This window comes from Hypanus sabinus, chromosome 8 (genome assembly GCF_030144855.1).
Source record: "Hypanus sabinus isolate sHypSab1 chromosome 8, sHypSab1.hap1, whole genome shotgun sequence".
NCBI classification, from domain to species: Eukaryota; Metazoa; Chordata; class Chondrichthyes; order Myliobatiformes; family Dasyatidae; genus Hypanus; species Hypanus sabinus.
This window is the reverse complement of record NC_082713.1, coordinates 148,478,397-148,494,734: the sequence shown is the minus strand read 5'-3', so window position 1 is coordinate 148,494,734 and position 16,338 is coordinate 148,478,397. Positions and strand designations below refer to the sequence as shown.

The following is a 16,338-nucleotide window of genomic DNA, read 5'->3' as shown; positions in this document are numbered from 1 at the left end:
CTTTACCGTGGCGTGCTTTTTCTTCTCGAGCTGCTGAGCTGTCAATCATGGACGCGCGCCCACTGCTCGAACCCACTCTAACACTGATTATTGCCACTTTTGCGGGTCCTTTTTGGTTTTGCTTCCCAGTTTATGATCCTTTTTATATTATTAAAAACCTACATTTTTGAAGATCCCTTTATTGATCATTCTTTAAACGGTTCAGAAAGCTTGTTATGCGGGGGAAAGTGGGGGGGGTTAACTACTGTCAGGCAAAGTGTTGTCAACACCACCCCACCTACTTTCTACAAAAACACACTCATGATGGATGTACGTTTTTCTTCCCAAAAACTTTAAGCGGCAGAAGTAATCGCTTCAGGGTGGAAAGAGGTAGGATAATCATTATATGAAAGGGTCGAAGTGTTTAAAGTCTATTATCCAGCAGAGTTCATGTTGACAAAAAAACTGGGACTTTTTAATTATTGAATGAATTAAATATTTAAATCATTCTATAGCCAAAGCGATTTTCCGGATCAAAGTTGAGGCAGTAATCAAGACTCTATAAACAGCAGCACCCGCTTCATTAGTGAATTATGCACGTAAACATTTTGTACATTTATCTTTATTTTCATTTCATGATGCTAAACAAAAGTCAGCATCTCTTCACACGTTACAAAACAAAAATGAGAAATATAACCAATATTAAGGCAGAGTACAAGCCTGGCTCAGGACGCTTTCTCTTTTCAAGCATAGCCTTATATTATGACAGGCAAAAATGGAGAAGGAAAATCTACATTAAAGCATTTACAAATGCACAAGGGAAAATGCCACTTTGGCTTAACGGAAAATTATCTTCTAGAATCAAAAAAAACATCAATTCTTTATAACATAAATAAGTTAGTATAATTTCTCAGTGTCTTTACAAAGTTATGTACACAGGTACATTAGATTTTTTTTATTTTTTTAAACATACAATACACAGGTATTGTAACTTGGCAGTTTCAAAACTGAATTGGAAAACTACATTTCTGCTATTCAAGTCATATTTTCTAAACTCTGAACAAGTTTCCATCCTCCTCCCCTTCCCCCCACCAAACTGGTTTATGTGCTACAAAAACAACCCTATATACACAGGTAGTAAAATCAGCCAAGTGATAAGGAAGAACCTAATTGCACAGCGCTATATCCACTCTAAAATGGGCGGTTTAGTGTTCACTTGAGTTCAGTGCTCGGGCTCTCCTCACCGGGAGAGGGAATGATACGTGTCCCTTCCGGAGGTTATCCAGCCTTCAGCAAGCACTGCCATAGATGAACAAGAAAAAGAGGACCTTGGCATCTGCAAAGAAATACAGATATAGATTAAAACAAAGCATTTTAAATCGTTTTAATTACTTAGATCCTATTTGGCACAGCCAGGCTGTTCACTTTAAGCCAGTCATATCGGGCGCAGCTGGCAAAACAAAACAACTGGTGACCGAAGCAAGCAATATCGCCAGCAATATTAAACCACTGTACTCTCACTAATCATCAGGATACTGTAACGATGCGTTTTCCCTTCGGATTTAATGTATCTTTGTCTTTGTTACGTGTTGCCCAGCTTTCAATTGATTTATTTCGGGCAGCAACGCAAACGTTTACTGCAAAACACACGAAATCACGTTTAAATGGGGAGTTGTAACATCTCAACAGATTAATAAGTATTATCGAATTAGTAAAAATAGTTGGCATAACGATCTGAGGTCTTTTACAATCAAATTGATTTGCTGACTTATTGTAGAACCGTTGGAGAGGAAAGGTGCAGCGATCGGCTGAATCTACCTGCGACAGTAACTGCTATTTAGTGGACTTCAAGAATTTGGACCTTCAATCAATCGGTTAAAATACCCAACAGTATTTGACTCGAAAGTAATTGCGAATATGTCAGCATCTGTAACTGATTAAGACAATTGTTTAAACGCGTTTACATATCAAGTGAATGAAATGTTGTTTACTACTATCTGGAACGAACTGGAAACAAAAAAAGGATCTGCAACATTTGACGACAATGTGGACTTACATTTTCAATCCCAGTTTAACAATAGTTGCAGATGGACACTGAATGCGGGCACTTTTTTTGTGCAGTAAAACTAGCATCAATTCATTTTGTGGTTAGCACTTAGAACTCCCTTGCCTCAAATCACACATCCCTCTCTACCCACTTCTACCCCATCCACCACTTTTTTTTTGTATTGTCTAAAGTGCAGCATTATAACATGGTACCCAATCAAAGTAGGAATCTCAGAAAGGAATGCAAAAGGCATTAAGTAACACATTTAAGTTACTTCAGATATTATACTTTTCTGGTAGCTTGCCCAAGGTGTTACTTTATGGCTGGTGAGATGAAGAATATCATACTCTTCTGCACAGGATTTAAAGGTGTTTGTTCTCATAGTGGAAGTTGGGCTTACAAATTTCCCCGTGGTGCCATGCCCCTAGTTCTACTAGACTTTGTGTCAACCCTCAGTACATCTCTGTTAGGACAACACTTGGGCAACAAACTGCACATTAATAGGCAGGAAAGCAATTTATATCACCTCGACGTTCCCAAACCCATGGGAGACGCGGGTGTGCATTGTTTTTTTTTAAAACCAGCTGGATATAATCACCTGTGCATACGTGTCGTTTTCGAACTAAAGAAACACCAGTGACATTGCAATGCAGTGTAATTTCAAATCCTCAACCCCGCGTCAATTAGGATTGGTCAATACAAGGTGCTCTTACAACTTCTCCCTATACTACACCGTAAACTTAATACTTTAAAGGTATGCGAGAAGTCGCTGGTAAAATAACAGGTAGTGAATAAAAACTACCTTGTGACTTTTATGTTTGATGTCCACGAGAAATCGTCTTTTTCGGCGTCTTCTCTAATGCACCCACACTGGGAGTATTTGCTGACCAGTCTGTCTCTGTCTTCGTATTGAACCTTTTTGCATCTGGAATACCATCTACAATTATTTTTTAAAAAGAACGTTAAAAAATTGAAAACCTCAAGTCAGGATGTCAATAAATTACGAGGTCATTTCTGTTCTGACTTGCCCCATGATTGTTGGCATGAGTCAACCACAAACAATTATTGGAGCAAATAAAAACATTTGCTTCGCCTTTCTTCAAAAAAAGCCCTGAAATTACAGCATCTCCCCCCCCCCCAAAAAAAAAGTAGAGGAATTCGAGATTAACCTTGGACAAACCAAGATCTGCAGGATTTCAAAGCAGGTCTGCGAGAAATACAAGAAATTCACTGGTTGGATGATTTTTGTACGTCTATTAAAAGGTCAGAAAAGATCCGTTTGAAAATGGATCCTGTGGCTTCTAACAGAATACATCTTTGTCACTTACCGACTGACGCAGCTCGTTTTCGGGGACTACTGCACTGCTCTTTTGAGTCTGTTAGGTGTTCAGTTGTCTCTTTAACCGGGTCCTTTTGCTCTGGGTTCGCTAAGTGTGTGTCCCCTGAATTTCCCTGAACCCGAGTTCCTATGTAAACTATCGTAGGGTTCCCGTTCATATCAACATTACAATCCGCTGATGACACTTGCTCCCTGGGAGGACGCCTGTAAAAATCAGGCACATCCTCACTATCCACGGCTTCCCATTTGTAATTGCCATCCAGCGGCTTGTCCCTCTCGAAGTCGTAATTCCACCTCTCTCTATCCTGTTTGTGAATCTCCTTCCGTTGCTTCTGTAAATCCCGGTTTAACAAGTCGTGGTCTACGGGACCGAAGAGGTTTCTGCAGGCAGAAGATTTCGGGTGCCCTGTTAGTTGCGCTGCCATTATCTCCAGCGAAGGACTACTGTTAGAAATGCGTACGTTTGACATTTTTTTCCTTCGTACCCCCGCTCGTTTGCAAACCGTCCAGATATCAAGCGACCAGTAGAAATGCAAAACTGCACGATTTAGCAATGTCGTGCAATTCTTTCGAACGCAGCAAAGCACGGTACCAAAACAAAAACGCCAACAACAACCGTTTACAACGTATCTCGTCAAAACTGACTCTAGTAAGGCGGAAAAAAACTGGCTTTTTTTCAGTTACCCAATATGGCGAAGGAGGCTGACGAAGAGGAAACTGAGTGATGGACAAGGAATTTTAAAAAGAGAGCTTGATGCGATTGGCCGAAGTGGCCGGGCTCCGCCCAGGTCCCGCCCTCGCATGCAGGGCTGCGACTCGAGAGAACGAGCTCGCTTCGGAGCTCGGGGCGACCTTGCTATGATCTAAAAGCGTTTTGTTTATTGACAAGCAACCCCTCTCTCGCTCGATCTTCACAACTCCCCCCCCCCCCCAACCCTTCCCCCGTCAGCGAGGCGAAGAGTGAGAGGCAGGCGCCCGTGGAGTAGTCCTAGCGAAGCGTGAAACCTACGAAAGAGGAATCGGCTCACAGCGCCATCGTCCAGACAACCAGAGAAAACACAGCCCTTTAGTGATCTCCCACTTAAACTAACCTGACAAAATGCTGCTACATGTTGCATCACTTAGATTAACTGACAAGATTTCATCATGAATATTCCTCAGAGAAGGACGGGCTACTAATTCCAGTGATCGACCATTGCAGGAGTAAGACCCGATCAATAATCCAAAGTGTTTAAAAGTAATAATAATTCTTGCATCAAATGATTTCTGACAAACATCTCTCAACATTTGACATTTCTCGGCGAACTGGATGGTTTCCGTGCTGGTTGTTTTGGCTTTTTTTTTGCAAAACAAAAGGTGCTCAAGGGGTTAATATCACTGCGGTTATATTTTTAAACGCGCAAACGCGCTTCCTTTTTACGCAGTATGAACTTCTATTTTTTACAGGATCTTTTATACTTGAAACACGAACTTTTTGCCAAAAAGGGTCAGTTTCACTTATCCTATTATTATTGTAGATTGTTCAACCGAATGTGAATGAGTGGATGCACGGAATAAAAGCTGTTAGGCAGAGATACTGTACTCGAAGACATGATTGTAAACGTTCATTTTTAAATCAACTTGCGTGATTTTAACACAGGTGTTTATTGTAAACATTTTGACTGGCAGTTCTTGCGTCTCTTCAATAGAACCAGCAGGTGACCAGATCAATCCTTGCAGCCGTATCTCATCGTTTTTATGACAAAGTAAAATCTGTGCAAATACTTTGCATTGAAGTTTTCAGCATTTGATATGAAGATTTCTGTACGCTGTAGAAGGCTGGAGTATTTAGTATTCGAAACTGGAATTGCATTTCGTGCCTCAGTTTTAATCCCCATACTTTTAAAACTCCCGTACTGTGCGCATGGAAGTCCTCTGATTTCAACATGTATTATACAAAACAAAACGAAATGTGGATGAACTCCAATGTTTCCACGTTAATAGAACAGTGGCTACTCAAAATCGGAAAAAGAACGAAATATTTCTGTCGTGGGCAGACAGGCAACTAAAATCTAGAAAATAATAAATACAGAAACTATTTTATGAATAGTTAAAATATTCTTTTTGACTAATGTGATTTAGAGGCAAGCCTTCTGTAACTCTTTTTTTAAAAACCTGACAAACAGTTTTGTCATGCGGCTATTAATGGGTAACAGTACTGATCTATCGGGGAGGAATGATTACTTGATAACATTATCGCATAATTTGTAACGTAACGTTACAAGATAGACACAGTGTAAATAACCTTGATTTTATAGGGCTACATTTTTCCCAAGGCTCTTGCAATGAATGTAAATACATTTTAACTTCTGATCTAACTTATCAGGGGAAACAATTATAATCATTGGCTGTTTTCTAATGCTCACTGACAGAAGCGCTTTTCCCGGCTTTATTCCAGTATGAATGTCTTGTCTATACCATTGATAAGTATTCCTTTAAAAACTGTAATAGTTTATAATTCTGCCTTAGCATCGCAGACCATTTAATTTTCAAAAGTATTATTAAGTTTGTTTCACTGATTTAAATAAGTTCCTTTCAAACTCTTCCCACCGGACCGGGATTGGAATGGGAGAATGGGGCACCTTGCCGGAACAATCATCTAATTGCCCCGTTTCTCCGTGGAAGGCCATTTAGATTCACTTTACAACACAGTAAATCTCAATTTTGCTGGTCCTCAATAGTTCTATTAATTTTTCTATAATCTCATTTCTGCAGTCATATTTCAAAGTAATTTTCCTCTTCTGGAGTTAGGATTTAACTTGATACAGGGCTGATGTGAATTTGATATTGTAAAATTTACTGGGCATTACTGAACTTAACTTCTTGACAGGATGTTAGATGGGAGTTTTTAATCTTGCAATTAAATAACACCAGTACAGGAGATATAAGCAGCTCTCAGTGAAGCAAGAAGTCATAAAGGCCCAAATATTCTTGTCAGAACAGCCTTTGGGTGCAGTACTTAACATTTCCAGACAGAGAGTAAGACCATCTTAGGTTCCTCCTCTTGATTTGGATCAATTTACCTTACTCATAAATACACACCAGTGCTCCAGGTTAAGTATTAGATAATGGTCAATCATACCAGACTTCGGAGGTAAGTAGGTTAGATAACACAATCTCTCCTTATATTACCATCCTGCATCTTTTTATGCCAGGGTTTCCCAACCTAGGGTCCATGGACCCCTTAGTTAATGGTAGGGGGTCTATGGCATAAAAAAGGTTGGGAACCCCTGCTCTATGCAAATACCTGCCTGGCAATTGCAAGCTGCAAATAATTTCTTGTAATTTAGCAGCATTAATGTTTTCCAGGCATTGCTGCCTGCAGACATGAAATGCCCCATTATCCTGAGAAGTTTAAAATCAAACTTAGTTCATTTATCTGTTCGCATCCCCACTCCTGATATTAGGAAAGAAAAAAGGCAACTGATGAAGCGCCAGAGGGTTTATGGGTTTCGAAAGTGTCAGAATATCAGAAATTGAGATGATTTTCTCCATTGACTGCAATTGCCTTCCTTTGTACTGGAGGGAAAAAAAAGGTGAGAAATTTCTGTTTGATTTAAATTGACCAGCTTTATTATGATTCAGCTGCTGTCATCATATCAAGAGCATTCATTCTAATTTACTTTTCAAAATTAATTTCTTATTTAGACCAAGACAAAGAGCCAAGTGATTCTGTTGAAATCCAAACCAATTATAAGTGAGTAATTAATGCCATAATAAGCTTTGCTTGACACCCATCACAACTTTGCAAAACTTGCGAGTTGTCAATATTTAAGTGGATAAAATGTATCTTGCTTTTTATGATTAGAACAATTTTCTGCCTTGTTTGTTTAATAACTATAGAGGAGTTGTTTGGCTAGATATATGACTGGTTCAGGAGCACACATCTTCAGAATCACAGCTATGATAGCGTCAAAACAAGCAGCAAGACGGATGAACTGAGAGCATGGATTGGCTCTGAGGTTTGGGATATTGTCGGCATCATAGAATCATGGCACGACTGGCAGCTCAATATTTTAGGACATAGATGCTACAGGGGTGACAGTAGGGTAAGTGAGGAGGTGGGTTTTGCCTTTTTGACAAGGGAGCACATAACAGCAGTACTTCGAGTAGAACTTAGAAAGAAGAAGAGCAGAGTCACTCTAGTGCACCTGTATTGCGGCCAATTGTCAGCAGGAACTTGAGGAGCAAGTGCATAGATAAATTGCTTATAGTTGTAAGATTAACAGGGTTATATAAGTGGGCAATTTTAATTTCCACGGCTTTGACTGAATTACCCAAGGAATTAAGGGCCTTGATGGGATGGAATTTGTGAAATGTGTTCTGGAGAGTTTCCTGAGTCAGTATGTAGAGGACTCTACTCAATACTGGACCTCAAGTAACTAAAGTGGCAGTCAGAGAACACTAAGATCCAATAACCATAATTCTATTAATTTTGGATAGTGATAGAAAAGGAATGGACAATTCCACAGCGTGGGATCCCAAACTGGATCAGGGCGTATTTGGTGTGAATTAGACAGGATCTAGCAGAGGTTGATGGGGTGAGCCTGTTTGAAGGGAATAGCAAGAATGAACAAGTGGGAGGCTTTCAAGAAAATTGATATCAAGTGTCCAGTGCTAAACTGAAAGGTAAACCTGGCAAGTTTAGGAAAACTTGATAATTAAGTATACTGAAGCTCTGGGCAAGAAAAAGAAGGAAGCATTGAGGACTTCGGGGCCCAGTAAATCTCTTGATGACTATAAAAAATTAAAAACAGTCTTAAGAGGGAAATCATGAGGGCAAAGTGAGGGAATGAGACAGATCTAGCAGGTTAAGGTTAAGGAAAGTCCCAAGAGATTGTATAACTATGTTTAGAGTATAAGGGTGGTTAAGGAGAGATCCCCTTAGGATCCAGCAGGACTACACATGTCTCAAATATTTATATTGCTGTATTTCTTCACTATTCTTTGTTGGTGCGGCTGTAATGAAACCCAATTTCCCTCAGGATCAATAAAGTATGTCTGTATCAAAACAGCAGGAGAATGGTGGGAATTTTAATGAATATTTCTACTTAGTGTTTACCGACAAGAAAACCATGGTTATTCAAGAGATAAGGGAAGCTAGTGGAGATGTTCTGGAAGAAATTCATATTACCAGTGAGGAAGTATTTTCAGCCTTACAGTGCATGAAGTTAGGTAAATCTGCAGGGCCCAACCAAGTGCATCCTCAAACTTTGTGGGAGGCCAGAGAAAAAATTGTGGAGGCCTTTGCAGAGATATTTGCTTCATTTTAGCAATTGGCAAAGTTCCAAAAGATCAGAAGGTTGCTAATGTTGTTCTTCTTTAAAATATGTAGTTGGGGAACTACAGGCCGGTCAGCCTGATATTAGCAGTCAGGAAATTACTAGAGGGAATTCTGAGGGACTGGATCTTCTAGCAGTTGGACAGATATAGTCTTTATAGGAGGAATCAGCATGGCTTTGTTCATGTGAAGTTGTGCTTGATGACCATTTTAGAGTTTATTGAAGAGTTAACCAAAAAGATAGTGATGGTAGGAGAGTGGATGGTGTCTCTATGGGCTTTAGCAATGCCTTCAACAAGGAAATGCATGGTAGGTCTAGAAAGTTAACTCCCTTGAAATCCATGGAATCTTGAGCTACTTAGGTGGATTTAAAATTGGCCTAGAGGTAGGAAGCAGAGTGCGGTGGTTGAAGATTGTTTCTTGGGTTGGGGACTGGTTACTAGTGGTATGCCTCCAGGATTGGTTTTGGGAGCCTTGCATTTGTTATTTAGTTTGTGGATAACATGAAATTTTGGATGTGTTGTTGATAGTGAAGAAGGTTATTATAGATTACAGGGGCTTCTTAATCAGTTAGGAGAGTGAGAAGTGTCAAATTGATTTCATTACAGATAAGTATGAGAGAATGCATTTTGGAAAATCAAATTAGCATAGGACTTGTACTCTGAATGGTAGGACACTAGGGAGTGTAATGGAACAAAGGGACCTAGCAGTACACAAGTATAGTTCATTGAAAGTAGTGTTATAGCCAGACAGGTGGGTGAAAAAGTCAATTAGCATGTTGGCCTTCATCAGTAAGGGCACTGACCGGTAATTATGTTGCAATTTTGCAAGTTACTGGTGAGGCCACACTTGGAAGTTCTGGTTACACTCTTGTAGAAAAGATGTGGTTAAATTAGAAAGAATGCAGAAAAGATGTAAGAGGCTGTCTCCAGGACGAGAGGGACTGGGTTATAGGGAGAGGTTGGCCTGTCTAGGTCTTCATTCCTTGGAATGTAAGGGAACGAGGGGGAAACTTATAAGGTTTGAAATTATGAACAGTGGACGATAACAGTCTTTACCACGGGGGGGGGGGGGAGGGGGTGTCCAAAACTGGGGCGCAAAGATTTAGGGTGAGAGGGGAAAGATTTAAAGGGGACTAGAACAGTGAGTATTTGAAACAAGCTGCTTGAGGCAGTTACAACAGTATCATCTAAGAAATGTTTACATAGAGAGGTGGGGCTTAGAGGGATATCGTCTGAATGCAAAAATTGGGACTAGTGGGGTGGTCACTGTGGTCAGCATGCGGCGGTTGGGCTGAAGGGACGGGATCCTGTCTTGATCTATGATTCAAGGCCTATAGACTTTGTAACATACAATGCAATACTGTACGATCAGCCAATTCTTGATATCATGGGAAGTGAATTGAATTAACTGAGGACAACTTTGTTACTGGCGTAGTCGTTAGGAAGATGCCAAAATAGCACTTGTAAATCCTGACAGGATTTTTTTTTTGCCAATTCTTTACCCTTTTCTGTTGAGCAGATGGTTGATAGCTGAATCTTTGCTGTGAAATTGAGAAAGAGCTGAATACATAAGAGTGTACCTGCACCAAGATTTTCTGGTAGCACCAGAGGTCTTTGCACAAAAGGAAAAAAGCCTTCCTGTATTCAGAGCGCAGCTGTAAACACTCCATGTAGATATCCATTATGCTGAGAAAACAAGAAGCACAATGGTCAGTTTTAAAAACACCTTTCCAAGGACTTAGACTGCTAGAGAAAGGAGTTTAACAATCCAATTCCAGATTGTAAGGTGAGTCAATTATTTTTCAAATGCAGTACCCTCACAAATCCACCAACACCCTATCCAATGCTGTAGGAAGAGGGGTGTCTGAGACTGTGCCACTCATGAACTGAAAAAATAACATGGATATTTCCATATCCAATTCACTCATTGCTCATCTCTAAATCTGTTTTAACTTGGAAGCGTAGAAGAAGTTTTCAAATGGTAGGGATAGGCAACCATGGCTGACAAGGGAAGTTAAGGACTGCATAAGAGCCAAGGAAAGGGCATATAAGGTAGCAAAAGTGAGTGGGAAGTTGTACGATTGGGAAGCTTTTAAACTCCAACGAAAGGCAACTAAAAAAGCTATAAGGTAAAATATGAAATATGAGGGCAAACTAGCCAATAATATAAAGCAGGAGACCATTTTTTTCCATTATATAAAGAGTAAAAGGGAGATGAGAGTTGATATTGAATCACTGGAAAATGACGCTGGTGAGGTAGTAATGGGGGACAAAGAAATGGCGGATGAGCCTAATGTGTACTTCGCATCAGTCTTCATTGTGTGGAAAACACTAGCAGTGTGCCAGAGGTCCATGAGTGTCAGGGAGCAGGAGTGAGTGCCATTGCTATTACAAAGGAAAAAGTGCTAGGCAAACTGAAAGGTCTTAAGGTGAATAAGTTACCTGGACCAGATGGACTACATCCCAGAATCCTGAGAGGGCTTTGGGCCTGTACTCACTGGAATTTAGAAGAATGTTAGGGAACCTCACTGAAATCTACCAAATGTTGAAAGGACTAGATAGGGTGGATGTGGAGAGGATGTTTCCTGTGGAGGTACCCAGAACTAGAGGGCACAGCCTCAAAATTGAGGGGCAACCCTTTAAAACAGAGGTAAGGAGGGTTTTTTTAAGCCAGAGTGTAGTGAATCTGTGGAATGCTCTGCCACAGATTGTGGCGGAGACCAAGTCCATGTGTATATTTAAAGCAGAAGTTAATTGTTTCCTGATTGGTCAGGGCATCAGAAATACAGCGAGAAGGCAGGTGTTTGGGGTTGAATGGGATCTGGGATCAGCCATGATGAAATGGCAGAGCAGAATCAATGGGCTGAATGGCCTAATTCTGCTCCTATGTCTTATGGTCTTAAATTTCCTCCCTTTTAATTCCTAATGCCGTGTCATATGAAGTTATGATACTTAAAAATGTAAAACCTTCATTTCTCTTTAGAATCTGAATCAGAATCAGGTTTATTATCATTGATATGAAATTCATTGTTTTGCAGCAGCAGTACAATGCAAAGACAAAAAAAACTTTTAAGTTACAAAATAAGTAAGTAATACAAAAAAGGGAATAATGAGGTCATGTTCATGCATTCATCAGCTGCTGAGCAATCTGATGATAGAGAGGAACAGGCAGTGCGTGAATCTTTGGGTGTGGGTATTCAGGTTCCTGTACCTCCTCTCTGACAGTAGTGGTGAGAAGAGGGGAACGTACGGGTCCTTAGTGACGGACGGCGTCTTCTTGAGGTGCCACCTTTTTGAAGGTGTCCTCGATGGTGGGGTGGGTTGTGCCCATGGCCGAGTTAGCTGAACCAGTAACTTTCTGTAGCATTTTTTCAATCCTGTGCGTTGGAGCCTCCATATTAGCCTGTAGTGCAACTAGTCAGAATGCTCTCCACCATACCTCTAAAGAAATTTGCAAGTGTACAGGTGACACCTTGTGTTTCTTTCTCCTATTTTCTTAGAGTATTACATTAATTTATTTGTGGGGCACCTCTTTGGGGTTTACACCTCACTGTCTTCCATTACTATTGGTTATTTAACAATGGATAAACAGATTTTAAGTTAGCATGATACAGTTTGCAATAATATGCACACGATGTAAAACTACTCCTTGCTCTTTTGTTATATGAAAGATTTCAAATTATAAAGCCTTACAAAAACCAGTGAATTTCCTTTCCACTGTACACACAGGCTGCGATTTTTCTCATTTCTTTTCCTACTGTGAACGCCTGTTTTATGTAAACACACTGTAATTCACAGTAACCAAAAAAACTTAGTTAGCATGAAGTGGATACAGACTGACTCCCACCACATCCAGTTTACGTTAATAGGGTAATTATTGCCATAAAACAAAGACTAAAATGTACTTCTGGTTTTCAGTTTATTAGTCAGATCACAAATAGTAGCGGATGAAACTGTAATCTTAACCAGCTGATGTTCCTTGACCTTAATGACAGAAACTTACTGTGCAAGACTCTGTGCACATACTATCTGAACTATTTTATTAATTAAAGAATATTCCATTGCTTTTAAATATTATATTATGGAAGTAAATGCAAATTGTTGTCCTAAATATCTAATTGATACAACAAAGTACTGTAAAAGCTCATCCTGGGGGGAATAAATGTAAATTTTCTCCAACTTTCCTTTTCGACAGTTATTAAAATCAATTGTAAAAAAAAACAAAGGAATCCCAACTTTCAATGAATCATTAAAAACAAAATATTAATTTCTCATGATAAAGTAACAGATATTGTTCAGTCGATGCTTCAAAATGCAATATGGATAAAACTCAATATAATACAGCACATTGTTCAGATTAATTGTAGCACTGAAGATCCAAAAGCAGAAATATGATTTGCTAAAATGTCAATTCCTAGTACCGTCACACAAAATAAAATCATATGCTAAAACCATGTTATTAGTTTGTTGCATCATGCAAGGATTAAATCAAATTGATAAAGTAGTGAAACCAATGTTCCAATCAATTAAAAAATGACCCGCTCTGTCGGACAGATCAGAATACGTATGTAAACTATCTATAAAAATCATGTAAAGTTAATCGTAGGAGGCAGTAATCTTTTTTTTTAAAAAAAGGGTTCTTATGATATGATGTGCATTTATGATGAGGGATGAAGCCATTTAAATTACAAGTCTGGGTGTGTGATAAAATGGCAGCATGACATTTATCACAGACCAATCCCATTAGAATTTTTTAATGGTACATTCAGAAATTTCATGCAAAGAACACTATGAATTAGGACAAAATAAAGAATATTGCTAGTCTGGTTAGGTAAGTATTTACCAAGGCCTCAGATTTTCCAATGAAACCTAACTAAGTTTTCCTAATACTACATTCACTGATGTTGTGGCACTGACTGGACCAGCTCACCACCACCTCCTGAAGGGCCTTGGAAGGGCAGTGAATTGTGCCCTTGCTGGTAACACCCAACTTCTATAGATATTTGAAAATAATATAAAAACTAGGTACATACTAATAATAAACCTCAAAGTACAAGATCTTCAATATAGACTTTGGTTTGTATCAGCTGGTAGCATTTGTAGATAAAGTAGTAGAAAAGGCAGATAGCAATAGCTCCACGGGCTGGTAAGATATTATAAACAGAATGCTTTGAAATAATTATATAAAGAAATCAAGACAAATTTAGAAAACTCCACTTAAACAAAAATCAGAATTTTGGTACTACCTAATGTTAATTACACAGACTATTTTTGTGACAGATATTTAGCTATTTAAAAAATCAAATATATTAAAAAGAGACTAAGCAGCAAGCAGGAGTGTGATTTGACTTGGCGGCTTCTTTAGAGGAAAATACCAACATATATTTGATTTGCCTTGGGCCTGTAATTGAATGAACGTGTTAAGTGATTCTTGTTAAGAATACAGAGAAAGTCAAATGTTGAAATTATGAAGTAAATTTTCTTTACTTACGTATGAGTAGCAGCATCACAATAGCAAATAATAAGAGTGCAATGTATGAAGGCAAAAATTATTTTAAAATATGTGTGAGTTTATATGAGGCCCTCCCTTGGTCGGAGTCAACCACGGATGTTGTGTTCCAGCTGTTTATGTGAAATGCAAGCCTGGGCAGTACAATATAGAGAGCAAGCTGTTACCCATGTAGCAGGCTCCCTCTCTCCAAGTCACTGATAAATCCAAAGGAACGGTAGAGACCGATACAGTTTGGCACCAGTGGCATTGCAGGAGTTACCAGTCAGCACTGAAAATGTAGGTCTAGACTGGTCATTGGGGCTTATTCCTGAAGCCTTCCCCAGGAGTGGATATAGCCGTAAGACAGTGCAAATTTGAGATCAGAGTTTTCCTTCTCCTTGATGAGCTGCAAACCACGGTTGACAAACCCCATCTGCCTGAAGCGACTGGTTTGAAGGCGCCAGTAACCCCGCTTTTGCCCTTTCTTCTGTCAGTAGAAATAGTTCTGCTAGGCTTAGTAGCTAGGCCACACATGAGGCTAGGAGCTGGACTTGGTTGTCAAAGGCTATTTGAGACACACACCTTCAGGAGCATCCCCACCACCACCCCTGACTATAACAACCTTAAGGTAATATAGCTGAGCACCGTATATTACAACATAACAGTGGCCTCAATGTCCATAATTGACATGGATGGCACAAATAGTTTAAAATACTTTATCCACATAGCTAAAATCAAGTTTTGGATAACCAGTATTACTGATTCACCAAATTTAATTGATAATAGAATGTGGTAATGGTTACAAAATCATTTGCAATGTCTCCAGAACCCATATGGCCTAATATGGCCTCAGTTTTGAGGAGGATCAAAATGAATGAGATTGCCTACTTCCAGATATTCAATGCTAGTTTCAGGGATATCCCTAGTGAATCTATTTTTAATCAGCATCTCACTTCTATTTTTAGATAGTTAAATCCTGCACACAAGTCATAAACAATCATTTGCTCTGCCAAATACACATAAATGTCTAAAAGTTGTTTGGTAAAAGATTTGCCTCAGTAGTAAAATTCTAATAAGAACAAAGCCCAAGGCACAACACAAAATGAGAATTAGCAGCAGGAGCAGGCCATGTGGCCCTTTGAGACTGCTCCACTATTGATTTATGACTGGTTTTGCACTTCAGTGCCACTATCCCCAAATCCCTTGTAATCCTTAATATCTAGAAATCCACTGTTCTCCATTTTGGATAAACTCCATTTTGTTCTCCATTTTGAATGAACTCATCCAGATAGATAATTAGCATTAGAAAGCAACCTTGCCATTTCCTTAGCATTTGTCTGTCTTTATCAATGCTGAGTTGCTAGCTCAGCACTCAACCAAGCACAGATGCAAGCAGCTGGCCAGGTTTGAACCGAGGATAATTTGCCTCGAAGTCCGGTGCTGATGCCACTACACTACCGGCTGGCTAATTTACCAACCCTGGAGTGAAAAAGTTTCTCCATCTCTGTCCTAAATTGCAGAAATCTTATTCTGAGATTGTGATCCCTGGTTTTAGACTTCATCCTGTTACCAAGTAAAATTTCACAAGGTTCAATAAGCTCTTCTCTCAATATATTTGAGTTTCATAGAATAAGGGGCCTGTCCATGTATGGCAAATCCACCATCCCAGGAACAAGTCTTGTAAATCTTCACTGCAGGTTAAATATATATTTTTTTCCTGATAAGGTGATCTAGAACAAACACAACACTTTACATGTTGGCTCAACATAATCACAGTAAATCTTTTTTACTACTGCCACAATAAAAGGCCATGTACCATTTGCTCTCCCATCTGCTTGCTGCACCTGCATGATGAAACATTTTCAGTTCAATGGATAGATTGTGGATTACAGAATCTGCGGTGTGGGAAGTGGTGGGAGAGAGGTAAGCTCAGACCGGGAAGGAGTTAGGCTGGGCTCATGAGGGGTCTGGGGGTGCAAAGCAGCTAGTCACTCGGAGGCGATTGGGCGAGGCTCTTGGGGTGTAAAATGGGGCGGGACCAGTCAGAGTAGGGCCTGGTATTTAACAGGATCAGTTGATGGGCATGGGAGATGGGTCATTCACAAAGTTGATCAGCCCAGGATAGGGAGGAGGTTAGTCAGAAGAACTGCTAGGCTGGGG

General features: G+C 39.6%; 1 protein-coding gene and 1 long non-coding RNA gene across 6 annotated transcripts in view; one reads left to right on the top strand and one right to left on the bottom strand.

Moving 5' to 3' along the window:
* Positions 1-287: 287 nt before the first annotated feature.
* The window catches only part of LOC132398576 (uncharacterized), a 42,217-nt gene continuing 26,166 nt past the window's right edge, over positions 288-16,338 (top strand). Inside the window, exons 1-4 of one of the 5 annotated variants that reach the window (XR_009513701.1) lie at positions 4,223-4,568; positions 4,812-4,851; positions 6,812-6,940; positions 7,053-7,101. This is a non-coding gene — a long non-coding RNA (uncharacterized LOC132398576). Of the gene's footprint in view, positions 370-4,222; positions 4,722-4,811; positions 4,852-6,811; positions 6,941-7,052; positions 7,102-16,338 lie in introns of those variants that run through there. The other 4 variants (XR_009513699.1, XR_009513702.1, XR_009513698.1 and 1 more) reach the window with 4 other exon arrangements.
* Positions 641-4,022, bottom strand: cdkn1bb (cyclin dependent kinase inhibitor 1Bb). The gene is made up of 3 exons (XM_059978217.1): positions 3,355-4,022; positions 2,829-2,963; positions 641-1,315 (listed from the first exon to the last, which is right to left on the bottom strand). The coding sequence occupies exons 1-2, from the start codon at positions 3,833-3,835 to the stop codon at positions 2,839-2,841; spliced, it is 606 nt and encodes a 201-aa protein (XP_059834200.1). The 5' UTR covers positions 3,836-4,022; the 3' UTR covers positions 641-1,315; positions 2,829-2,838.